This window comes from Pezoporus wallicus, unplaced genomic scaffold, assembly GCF_028554395.1.
Source record: "Pezoporus wallicus isolate ANWC-B61680 ecotype Strahan unplaced genomic scaffold, APGP_CSIRO_Pwel_v1 contig_11994, whole genome shotgun sequence".
Classification (NCBI taxonomy): domain Eukaryota; kingdom Metazoa; phylum Chordata; class Aves; order Psittaciformes; family Psittacidae; genus Pezoporus; species Pezoporus wallicus.
In genome coordinates this window covers 1-12,075 of record NW_026635733.1, presented here as the reverse complement: position 1 = coordinate 12,075, position 12,075 = coordinate 1, and the positions used below count along the sequence as shown (strand labels likewise).

The 12,075-nt window shown below is 61.4% G+C and overlaps 1 protein-coding gene across 1 annotated transcript; it reads right to left on the bottom strand.

The window, feature by feature from the left end:
* Positions 1-6,653: 6,653 nt before the first annotated feature.
* Positions 6,654-11,927, bottom strand: UTP14A (UTP14A small subunit processome component). The gene is made up of 15 exons (XM_057397977.1): positions 11,867-11,927; positions 11,551-11,621; positions 11,302-11,366; positions 11,040-11,182; positions 10,777-10,932; positions 9,785-9,904; positions 9,615-9,709; positions 9,383-9,506; positions 9,216-9,293; positions 8,410-8,773; positions 8,060-8,259; positions 7,667-7,876; positions 7,409-7,596; positions 7,232-7,331; positions 6,654-6,909 (listed from the first exon to the last, which is right to left on the bottom strand). The coding sequence occupies exons 1-15, from the start codon at positions 11,924-11,926 to the stop codon at positions 6,658-6,660; spliced, it is 2,226 nt and encodes a 741-aa protein (XP_057253960.1). The 5' UTR covers position 11,927; the 3' UTR covers positions 6,654-6,657.
* Positions 11,928-12,075: the final 148 nt, after the last annotated feature.

The following is a 12,075-nucleotide window of genomic DNA, read 5'->3' as shown; positions in this document are numbered from 1 at the left end:
GCTGGCGCATGTAGGGTGGTACCTACGCCCTGGTGTCGCCTGCCGCTGCAGGCAGCAACCTCTGCAGCCTCAGCACCAGCCTTCCCTCTGTCCAAGGGGAAAAACCCCTTGCAAAGGCATTGAGCTCCTTTCCTTTGCCAGAAGGGCCTCAGTCACCTTGGGCAAGACACGACCCATTGTCCCTTTGGGAATGCAGTTTGGGGTCTGCGGGTGGGACAGTGCTGAGCGGGCAGGGCAGGCACCCAGGGTTGGGGTGAGGTTTGGGGGCAGCAGTGTAATGTGAGGTGTGGCAGGGTGACATATGAGGGATGGCAGGGTGACACATGAGGACTGACAGCACCAGGGCAAGGCAGAGAGCCCTGGCTGAGCAGAGGAAGGCCAGGAACAAGGACACACTTCCTGCAGAGGGGAATCACTCCATCTTGCCCCTGTTTTGTCCCTGCCTTCCCCTACCTGCTGCCTCCAGCTGTGCTGCGGGCAGGGAAGATGCTCCAAGAGGTGTTTTGGAGCCTGGGAGGATGAGTGGAAGCTGGTGCAGCCTACAGCCAGCCCTGGGTTGATAAGGACCTGCCTTGTTTGCATCCTGCTGCAACTAAAACCAGGTGGTTTGAGCAATGGCCCCATCCTGCAGCTCCTCTCACCCCATCCCTGCAGGAATTGCATGCAGGGATGTGTGGTGCCAGTTGAGTAGGGTCTGCATCCCATCACCACGTCTTCCAACACTGCTCCTTCCTGCTTTAGTCAGAACCTACCAGCACTTCACTGTCTTCAGGCTGGGATAATTTGCACCCCAGAGCTTTAGAACATGGTTCTGAAAAACTGTGGTCTCTCCTGCTGGTGTTCCATGGAAAGCCTGGAGAATGAGGAGCATCCCTCCTTGGGAGCGTTGTTCATTGGACGCCAGTCACGGGCTGACGTGCAAGAAGGCCAACATGAATTATACGTTAATATGCACTGCAAAAATACGTTTTGGTTTGGGGTTTAATTCTTTCGCCCCTTCCCTCTGGATTTGGGCAGGATCTGCATCACTGCCTCCTCCCCTCAGTAGGAATGGGAACACGTTGACTTGCACAACCCAGGTAAGCACTGTCCACAGGAACAGCGCTGGCAGACTGCACACTCTGCTCACTGCCAGGCCATGCGTGGGGACCTCACACCCTCCTCAGGACGTTTTTGGTCTCTGCTGGTCCCAGGGCCACTCCCAGCTGGGCTCGGAGGCCAGGAGATCCAAATGGGTGTCTGAGCTCAGGGTGCACCTTGGAGCCTCCTCCCACTCTGGCAGGAGTGATGTGTAGCTCCTGGTGCCAGGATAGGAGTGATGGTGTGATGCCTTGTGTGATGTGTTCACCCCACAAACCCCTTATCCCTGGCCAGTCCTGCACTGGACCTCCCTGCTCCAGAGCTTCAACATCATGAGGCAGATAGAGTTGTGTCCATGAAACCAGCTCTGAGGCCAGGGGATTCCCATTAGGATGGATGGGGTGTCCATTGCCACAGCATCTGGTACTCAGTCTCTGGGTTTCCTGGGGCTTTTCCTTCTGCACTGAAGCAGGAGCCTGTGCACTGCTTCATTCATGGTGGGCAGTCACCTTGCAGCACCAGCTCCACCTGCAGTCCTTGTCTTCCCGCTTCCCACCCATCGTCCCCACTCCAGTGACAAACCCTTCTGCTGCATATTAAAAGGTGCATCTAGAAGGTGACCCCCTCACTGGAGCAGCACCTTCTCCTCCTGCCTGCTCACTCCTGGGGGATGGGGAGGAGCAGTAGGATGAGCCCTGCAGCTGCTTTCCTCCCGGCTCCAAAGGGGCTTGCAGCGGGGCCTGGGAGGGGATGTGTGACCGAGTCGCACCTCCCGTGTGACAAACTGAATCTCTTCATCAAGAGCTTGGAGGTTGAGATTTGAACCCAGCCCTGGGGACAAAGTGATGCTGCTTCTGCACTGGGAGGGGGCTGGTGGCTTGACGCTTTGGGTTTCTTCACCTTGAACCTTTCACAGGGAGCCTGGGGCTGGCGTCTTCCTCCACATTGTGCTCCGGAGGGTTCTTTGGGACCAGCCTCTGTGATGGCCGGAGCTGCGTGGAGGACTGAGGCATCACCTGTGGTGAGTGGGGCAGACAGAAGGCCATGCGCTGCTGCCTCTGCTGCCATCCTCCTCGTCTGCACCCCTGGAGAAGCACTGGGCTGGGTGAGAATTTGGGATGAGGTTGGGAGGAACTGTGCTGTGCCTGGGGCCTGAGGGAAGAGCTGGCAGCTCCAGCAGGAACAGGCAGGGCAAAGTGATGGAGAAGGGATGGATGCAGCGGGTTAGCAGGGCTGGGAGTGCCTGGGGAGCCCCAGAAAATAGGCAAGGAGCCCCATGGGGCTGGAGGGGTGCTCATGGGGAGCCCTGGCTCAGCTCCAGCCCCTCTCCAAGGATTGTATGGCTGGAGGCTCTGCAGGGCAGTTCACTGTGGGCAGCTCTGGGCCTTGCCCTGCTCACAGCTCCTGCTTCTGCCCCCAACTTCTTTATTGTCCATCCTCCAGCCCCAAGCCCCTCGGTCCGGCTTTGGGAGGCACTGAGGATCCCAATTGTAACCAGAGACAAAGAAAGCCAGTGTTTGTGCACAACATGCTGCTCCGACAGCCCGTGCCTGCAGATGCAGAAGCTGCACCGGGATGACCATGCCACAGGGATCTCCGGGATCCAGGGGCAGGAACAGCTACCGATGCCTAGCCGCAGGCATGACCCCAGCTCCCAGCTGCAGCACCAGAGGGTGAGGGCTGCCTCGCTCCACGGGGATTCAGGGAGAGATGAGCAGAGGAGCCCTCACAGGGACCCAGGACAGGATGCGGGCAGGGAGTGGGGCGGGGGGAGTGGGGGCGGGGCAGCTGAGCCAGCCCCACATCTCCTGTGGGCGCAGCACAGGCACGAGAGCGTCCCAAGGTGGGAGTCCCAGGCAGGGTATCCCAGCCCTGCTTCGTGCTTGCAGGCTCTCTGCGCTCGGGGTTTCTCTGTGTACAGAACAACCGACTGTGGCCTCTGCGGTGGCTGCATGCAAACGAAAGCTGCTTCCATAGCACTGGCCAGGGCACCCGTCACCGTGCCACTGCCTGCCGTGAGGACATCTGTGTGAAGAGCCTCCGCTCCCCCCCGCTCTGCCTCAAACCTGCCGTTTTAGGACCCTTAATTCCCACCCCGCCTCGCCGGAGGTTTTTCGGGCTGTGGCTCTGCCAGAGCCCGGCCAGGCATCCCCCAGCTCTGGGGCTGCTGGTTTGGGGCTCAGTTCCCCAGTTTAGCAGGGGTTTGGGGCCCAGAGCAGTGCCCAGCTCCCTGAAGGAACTTGAAGGTTGATGTTTTGAACCTCGCACTGGGGCCAAAGTGACTCCACCTCCGCACTGAGGAGGGGGTTTCATGTCTTGAGGCTTTGGGTAGCTTCACTTTGGGCACCCCCCTGCTCCTCCACTATCTCTGGAGGCCCTGACATCCCTCCCTGGCCCCGATGTGCCCGGCACATCGCTGTGGGAACTGCAGGGTGGCAGCAGGGACAAAGACATCAGGGGGGTACAGGGACTTCCCCTCCCCAGGCAGGGACCCGCCACCTCCAGGAGACCCTGAATGCGGCATCGCAGCGCGACACACTCCGGACGGATGACAACGGGGCTGGCGGCTGCTCCAAGCACCCGTCACTAAGGGTGGGCAACGCACCTCTGCGGGTGCGAGGTCCCGCTACAGCATCTCGGAGGAAATCTCTCGCTCAGGTTGTGCCGTGCTGGATACGGCATCTCCATGGAAACCCTCCCGCTCCGGCGGTGCGGGCTCGGGAGATGCCATCTCCACGGAAACGCGGCTGCGGCGGACGCCGGGATGCGCTGCCCGGGCACCGGGTGACACCGCAAGGAGGGTCGGGGGTGTCCGGACACCCACGGCCGGGCCCACCGAGGAGGCTGAAGGGGATCCGACGGAGCAGGGTCGGAGCACAGGCCACTCTTGTCCCGGCACAGGGGGAAGGAGGCACCGGGAAATCGGGAATGGGGCGGTCCCATGCCTAAACCACCAGCGCAGTCCTGCCTGCCCTGCCCCACTCGTGCTGTGCCATTCAGAGCCTCCCTCCACCGTTGTGGGTTTTTCCTGGGAGGGGTGTCACCTCCTCTCCTCTCTTCTCTCCCACCCCGGGGCTCAGCCAGGCCCGTTCCGGGGAGGACCATTCCCTACGCTACAGGGGATGGGAGTGATCAGGGAGACGGAAGCCCCTGCTCCCAGCGAGGAAGCGGGGAAGAGCCCCCTATCCCGGGCTGGCCTGGGGATGGCCCTGGCGCTCGCACCCCCGTCCCGCGGCACGGGAAGAGATTTCACGCTCAGAACTGGCCCAGGCAAAATATTTTACAGGTTATTTATAGCCTGCATTAAAAAAAACCCGAGCCCAACGCCAACACGAAGAACCAGCCACTAAAACCCTTCGTTTGTTGATTGTAATCGCGCCTTTTGCTTTCATTCAGCTCCCGCCAGCCCCGCTCGGCGTTCGGAGCTCCCGCGGAAGCGGGCACCGGCTCTGCCCGGCGGGGACCCTGCGCTCAGGGAGAGGCCGGGCCTCGCTCCCGCTCCGGCGCGTGCGGGCGCGCCGGGATTAGCCCCGCTCCGGCTTTGACGTAGCCCCGAAAGTAGGGCAGGGAAAGCGGACCGCGGCGCGCGCGGCCGGGGAGCACCCCCCGCACCCCGGGAACACCGGCAGCGGCGGGGGGGGGGGGGGAGGGTTTGCTCCCGGCACCCACCGGCCCGGGCGGGAGGGAGCCACGGGAGGGACAAGGATCAGGCCTGCGGCTGCCCCGTGACAGCGCCCCGCGGAGCTCCCAGCCCGGTTCCACCCATGCGAGGGACTCCGCAGCCCTGGGGCTGCCCGTCCGCATTCCCAGCACTCTCCTGCCTCCAGCCCCCTGCAAACCTGGGATTGCGTCTTCATCAAACCCCCAGCGCTGAGGCTCCTCCGCCCAGAGGGTGCCCCTGCTGTACCCATGTCCCTCTAACCTACCCACAGCAACTACACTGGCACTTCCTGCACTTATTTTTGAAGCATCTCTGGGTGGATGGAGACGAGATCTCGGGAAGAAGCACTTTCCCTGGCAGCGTTCAAGGCCAGCGTTGGACAGGGTTTGAAGCAACCTGCTCTAGTGGAAGGCATCCCTGCCTGTGGCAGGGGTTGGAACTGGGTGAGCTTTAAGCTCCTTCCCTCCCACTCCAGTCTGTGGTTCTGTGGTTCTACAGTACTGGAAGTCCCAGTTCAAACCAAATCCAGCCCAGTGCTGGGCATCCAGGGCTATCACTCCCAGCAGGCACAATCCAGGGCTGGGAAGCAGGGAGAGCCCCGGGTTGGGCAGATGAGGGAGGCATCCACAAAGAGGGACAGGGACAGCAGCACGATGGCTTTCTGGCAAACCAGGGCCACAGGGAGCTGCAGGGAGGTGGAGGTGTAGGCAGAGCGGCTGCGCTCACCCCAGGCCAGGCCCAGCCTCTGGGGCACTTCAGCTTTTACTAAACCAAACAGACCCATCCTTGTACCTCTAAGAGCCCGAGGGGCTGGGGCAAAGGGTTCCCATGGCCATTGGCGCAGGCAGGGCAGAGGGAATCCAGGCACCAAGCTGCGACCTTACCCGTGTGTGACATGGAAGGGTTCTCCAGTGTCACATGGAAATGCTCTGTGCTTCCTCTCCTCTTTTCTCTCCAGCCCAGCCTACATTCACACTGTGCAGCACGAGTGCAGCCCTATGCTATCTGGGCACCCCAGGGACTCTCTGGGGCTGGTGACACCCAGGCCGAGTCCCTGGCAAGGGCACAGCTCCAGCAGAGATGACACCGCAGCAGCCACCACCCCGGGAAGGGTGCCAGCACCCAGAGCAGGAGCCCTGCACTGTTTTGGGGTTAGAATACAGGAGTTACAGGGCACACACCCTCAACCCTGTGGATGCCTGTGCCCCAGTCCCATCAGATGGCACCTGGGTGCCCTGGCTGCAGGCAGAAGGGTGAGTGCAGCAGCTCTGCCCCAGCCCCAGGGGACAGAGAGCAGCCTAGGGACCCCGCATGGCTGAACCCCAAGGGAAGGCTGCAGTGCCAGTGCAGGGTATGGCAGCACCCCTGGGATGAGGAACACCAATTCCTGGGAACAGCAGCCCCTTCAGCTTCCTTGTTCAGGCTGGGAAGCATTCCCCTGACTGGCATGAGCACAGCGCAGATAAGAGGGAGGAGAGGACTGAGGGGATCCCTGTCCCACCATGAGGCTCCAGAACTGGACACACCAAGCACCCTGCAGTCACCCTTTGCAGGGTGCAGTGGGCCAAGAAGCCTGGCTCAGCAGAAGGAAGAGGGCAGGGTGGCTAGGTGAAACCACCTCAGAGCCCTATATTCCAGCTCAAGGGATTCACCAGAGTGTGGCAGACGTTACTTCAGAACCGCTGGTGGACACAAGGAGCGGTGCCCCATGGCTGGGCTCAGCACAGCCAGGCTGGGAGAAAACCCCTTTAGCAGAGATCAAAAAACATTGTTATATATACAAAAAATGGAGGTATGAAAGACAGGAGCCCCAGCACTGAGTTCACCTCTGCTCCTGCTCCCAGCCCAGGGCAGCAGCTCCAGGCCCCCTCAAGAGCACATGCCATGCAGGAGGGCACAGAACAGCCTGCATGCAGCTACAGCCCTGTCCTGCCACGGCGCCGGCCTGGCTGTACCCTCAGCTCCGGCACCAGCTCCAGGGAAGGCCTGGCTGCAGCAGGAACATCCTCAGCAGAGATGGGCTGGATGATGTGGCCGCTGCGGGTGATGACACGGGGTGCTGTCAGCTTCTGGAAGGCACGCTGCGTATTCCACGTGGCTCCCACGGGCGTTCGAATGCTCTGCTCAAACTGCTGGTGCCTCTCAAAGGGGAAGGGCAGCTCGCTGACCTGGGGGGAGTGGCACAGCAGGGTCACCCCCTGCCAGCACCCCGGAGGCTGCTCCCACCACATGCTGCTGCTGGCTCCCGCTCACACCATCCCTTGCCCCGCTGACCCCTGGTTCCACCCCTTATGCCAGTAGATTCCAAGGGCTGGCACAGCCAAGAGCAGTCCTGGGAATTTCTCTTCCCTCCATCATCCTGCTGGCTTCTGGGCTGCCAAAGCTGGAGGCTCAGTGCCTGGGCAGGGAGCACAGGCAGGAACAGGGGATGTTTTGGGAATGGGTCACAGGAATGCTCCGGAGTGCACACAGAGGCTGCACATCACCCACCTGATGTGCTGCTGCATAGATGTTACGCTTTTCACTCATGATGACGTGGGGCAAGTGCTGGTCCTTCCTGGGAGGCGCTGGTGGCGGCTTGAGCAGGAACCTGCAGGGCATACACATGATCAGCCCTGGGGCCAGGCTGGGGCACATGCATGGCAAGCCCCAGGGGTTCACACTCACCGCTTTATCTTCCTGGTGCTGGGCTTCAGGCCTGAGCCCCCCCACTCGCCCCAGCCGGGCAGCACCAGGTTCACTGGCTGTGGCTTCGCATCCTGCTCCGCCTTGCGCTTCTCCCGGCGGAAGTCAGCGACCACGTCATCCCCGGCAAAGGCCTCGGTGATCACCCCGCGCTGGTCGATGCCTCCCTCCTGTGGAGAGCAGGGTCAGCCCCTGCAGCCAGCCTGGCTGCGGGACAAGGGGCTGGTGTGTCCTGCTCACCTCCTCCTCCAGCAGCACCGGCAGGCTAGGGCACCGAGCCTCCTGCGCCCGCCCCTCCAGCACTGCCTGCAGGCTGATCAGCTGCTTCTGGGATGCTGGCTTCCTGGCAGGCCTGGCCCCAGCTCTGCCCTCCTCTGGCTGCCGCTGTGCTCCCATCTCTGCTCCTGCGGCTGCTGGCTGCTGTGCTCCCGCTCCTGCGACCGCTTGCTGCTGCTCTCTTGCCTCTGCTGCTGCTGCCACCAGCTGCTGTGCTCCTGTCCTTGCTCTTGCAGTCGCTTGCTGCCATGCTCTCGCCTTTGCTCCTGCGACCACCGGCTGCTGCACTCCCATCTCTCCTCCTCCAGCCGCCGGCTCCTCCAGCTCCTCCACTCCCATCTCTCCTCCTCCAGCCACCGGCTCCTCCACACGCTCTTCTGAGGCCAGAGCCTCAACATCCTCCATTGTTCGTGCTCGGCCCAGCTGCTGCAAGAGCAGAACTTCCTCCTGGGCATCAGTGGGCAGCTCAATCCCTGCACTCACCTCTGCCTCTCTGCAGATGAGGGGGATGGGGATGTCCCCCGGAGGTTCAGAAACTGCCTCTGTCACATCAGAATCTGCACATTGAGGCAACAGGTGAGAAACAGTCACCCATGAGGAGGAAAGAGTGAAGCCAGGCAGAAAACAGCCCTGGCACCCCTCTTTCCCTTGCCCAGCCCTGAAGCAGCACACCAGTCCCTCCCTGCCTGGGGCTGCAAGCTCCTCACCTTGTCCTGCAGGGCTCCCTGCCTGCTGCTGCCGCACATGCCGCTTCTGTGCGAAGTCCTGTAGCAGAGCTTCCTCCTCTGACATCTCCTCTTCATCCTCCTCCATCTCCTCCTTGATCTCTGCAGCACCAGGCTCTAATACGTCTCCCTGACCCTCCTGTGTCTCTGGCTCCTTGGCTGGGCTGCTGGGTTTGCCCAACAGCCAGGGATTTGCTCTGCTGGCACCCGTGGGGATGGTGGGAATGGTCACCAATGTGAGGTCCTCCTCAGGCACGTCATCTGGCTTCTCCTCAGGCAGCTCCACACGCACCTTCTGCATCAGCTCCTTGTTCTTGGCCAGCTGCTCCTGCATGGCCTTGCGAGCCTGGGAGGGGGATTGAGAGGTTTCTGAGGCAGGGCAGAAACAACGCACCCGCCCCACCTCAGCTGCCTCCCCCTTCCCTAAACCAGCACTGGAAACGTTGCTGCGGCCTTTCAGTGTATAATGGTGGTTTATAAGGAAGAGAGAGACTTTATACCAAGGTCTATAGGGACAGGACAAGGGGCAACTCTTTAAACTAGAAGAGGCCAGATTTTGGTTAGATACAAAGAAGAAAGTAGAAACAAGTTGCATGATGAGGGTGGTGAGGCACTGGCACAGGGTGCCCAGAGAAGCTGTGGCTGCCCCATCACTGGCAGTGTTCAAGGCCAGGTTGGACAGGGCTCGAAACAACCTGCTCTAGTGGAAGGTGTCTGGCAGGGGGTTGGAACTGGATGATCTTTAAGGTTCCTTCTAAACAAACTCGTCTGTGGTTCTGCGATCTCACCTCTAGGTCATACTTGGCTATAATGGCCCTGGAGCGGGCCCACTTCCCCTTGTTCTGGTGCTTAAGGCTCATTCGCTCCTGGGGGGACAAACGAGAGAAGCATCAGAACAAGCACCCTCATGAGCGGGGATGTCCCACACGGTGGGGGACAAGCACAAAATTAGCACCTGCATCCTGAGCTGCTCCAGCTCCTCCAGCTTTGCCAAGGCAGCCTCCGGGTCTGACTTCTGCAGCAGCTCAAACTCCTTTAAGGCCTTGCGCCTCTTGCTTTTCTTCAGCATGCGATGGTACCTGAGCACAGAGGCAGTGAGGCCTCGGGTGCCAGGGAGGCCCTGGGGACCCCGTGTTTTGGCCATACCCCCGCACCAGGCAGACTCAGCCCTCTCCAAGGGATCTTACTTCTTGCTCTTGATCTTCTTCTCTCGACGAGCCTTGGCTTCGTAGTAGGACTGCACAACCCGAGCCTTCTGCAGCTCTGCCCGCCGCTGCCGGGCCTGCCAGAGAGCAGAGTGAGGGCGGGCACCAAGGAAGAGGCCTCAAGAGCCAGGGCATGGATGGGAGGCACCCACCTCCTCCAAGCTCATTGCCTGCAGCGAGGCTGCCTCCTCTGGCGTCAGGAGCGGATCCGTGATGGGCTGCTTCGTCTTGTGGAGCAGCCCAAAGATCTCGTGCTCCAGGGGAGTTCGGGCCTGTTGGAACAGAGCAGACCCAGCACGATGCTGGTGATGAGAAGAATCACGAGAGGCAATGCTCCTCTAGATGTCCCTGTCCTGGTGCCCCTGAGCAGGTAAATAGGAGGGCCCAGAGAAGTGTGGCCCCTCCTCCTGGGACTGAGGTCACGGCCCTGGCTAGGGTCATAGGCAGCAGCCCCTGGCTTGCTCCGGGGAGGGCAGAATTCCTCGCAGGGAGAGGAGGAGGCTCACAACAGGCAGGCAGCATTGGCCAGGTAGCTCTGGGCATGAAGCACAGAGCAGTTTCCCTGGCCACACAACATCATGTCCTGCCAAAACAGAAAGGGACCTTTGGGCAGGTTGAGGTGAGCTGGCTGGGAGCTCAGCAGCGGCTGCCTCTCACCACAGCATCTGTACAGCTGGGAGAGCTCTCGGGGAAGGCAGTGACTCACCTGCCAGCAGCACAACCCTCTTGGGAATTCATGTTCAAAATCAAAAACATCATTGTTTTGTAATTTTACAAGATTTACAATAAGGAGGTCCAGGGTTTGCCAAACTGGACCCCGTCTACCTCAGCACATGAGGCCAAGGGCTACAAGCAGGCACATGGCTCACCACAGGGACCAAAAACCTGCACACTCAGCAAGCGTGACTCAAGCTGAAAGGCTAAGAAGAAAGGTACAGAGCACGCTCAAAACCTTTTGCCTGTGCCTTAGCCAGCCCCTCCCAGAGGCTCGGCTGTGCATGAGGAAGGTGGAGTACTTCCATGTGAATCTTCCCCAGCTCAGCCCGTGCCTGCCCAGAGCCTCAGCGACAGGCTGGGCCTTCCCCATGCCTGCCTCACTCCTCCTCACACAACCAGGAGCTGTATGACACAAGGCAGCACCCACCTTCCATGCTGAAGTCGCCTGCTCCAGGGGCACAACTGCAGCAATGTCCTGCTTGAGCGGGAACACCAGCTGCTCGGCGCGCCGGTTCTGCAGCACAATCTGCTGCCACTTGCCCACATCTTTGGAAGTTGTGAGGTAGGCAGCTTCCCTCACGACCTGCAGGTGGGTGGGAAGGGAAGCAGGTGAGCAAAGGAGGCCTGAGGCAAAGAACAAGAGCCTGTTGGCATCAGAGAGTAGCAGAAGGCACTCAAAGGCCCACTCACCCGCTTGGCCTCCTCCTTGCTGAGCGGCAGCTCCACCGCTGCCTTCTGCTTCACTCGGGTCAGCTCATTCTTCACGCTGCTCAGGGCGGATTTGGGGCGGATGGGCTGCAGGAGCTCCGACAGAACCAGCTTCTCCCCAGCCCCTGCATGAGGTCCCACATGTCAGCTCAGGTACAGCGCTGCTGACCCGAGAGGCTGCAGCTGCATTCAGCCAGAAAGCCCCAGGGTGGCTGCAGCCAACCTCAGCCCCCACGGGTCTCACCTTTGGTACTGACATTAAACTCGGACACCTGCACACTGGCCTCCGTGCGCTCTGCCAGCCTCCGCCTGTGACACGGGAGAACAAATCAACCAAAGGCACATCCCCCCGAGTGCTTCTCCCTCCCACAGGAGCTGAGCTGCTACTCCAGAGCTTCCCTGCTCAGCCCCGCAGGGGCCACAGCGAGGAAACGCGGCTACTGCCAGAGCCCCAGGGCCAAGCTACAGCAGCGCCCCGGACCCCATCACTCACCGTTTCCGTCCGGACAGGGAGCTGACCGCCTCCAGGAGCTGCCGGTGCCGCCGCTCGCCGTCCTCCCGCCGCTGCCACGAGGCAGACACAGTTACAGATCCCGGCCCAGCTCACCCCAGAGACCCAGCAGGCGTTGCCGGGAGCGGCGCCCGCTCCCTGGTGCCCCGCCATATCCCGGCCGAGCCCCGAGCCCCAGCCTGCGCCCTTCCGGCCGGGCCGGGCCGGACCGGGCCGGGCCACCCTCTGCCGCAGCGGGGATACCCATCCCCGAGGCCTCGCCTCACCCGGGCCTCTCCTTCCCTTCCCTTCCCCTCACCTCATCCTCATCTTCGTTCTCGCTCGCGGCCGCCTCCACCCCCAGCCACTCCTCCGACATCGCACCGTACCGCACAGCACCGCACGCCACGCCAGCCGTAAAGCACCGCGCCGCGTAGTACCACTCCCCGCACGACCTGCCGGAAAGCGCACCGCTTCCGCCCGGCCTGCCGCAACCCGCCACGCTTCCGCCCGCCGGATAGGCTCTGA

Bases quoted from the DNA above. Each gene is read 5' to 3' on its own strand.
- UTP14A (XM_057397977.1), bottom strand. From the start codon at position 11,926: ATGTCGGAGGAGTGGCTGGGGGTGGAGGCGGCCGCGAGCGAGAACGAA. The intron at 9,710-9,784 runs GTGGGTGCCTCC...GCTCTCTGGCAG, and splicing joins AGGCAATGAGCTTGGAGGAG to GCCCGGCAGCGGCGGGCAGA. The intron at 9,294-9,382 runs GTGCTAATTTTG...TTGTCCCCCCAG, and splicing joins TGGAGCAGCTCAGGATGCAG to GAGCGAATGAGCCTTAAGCA.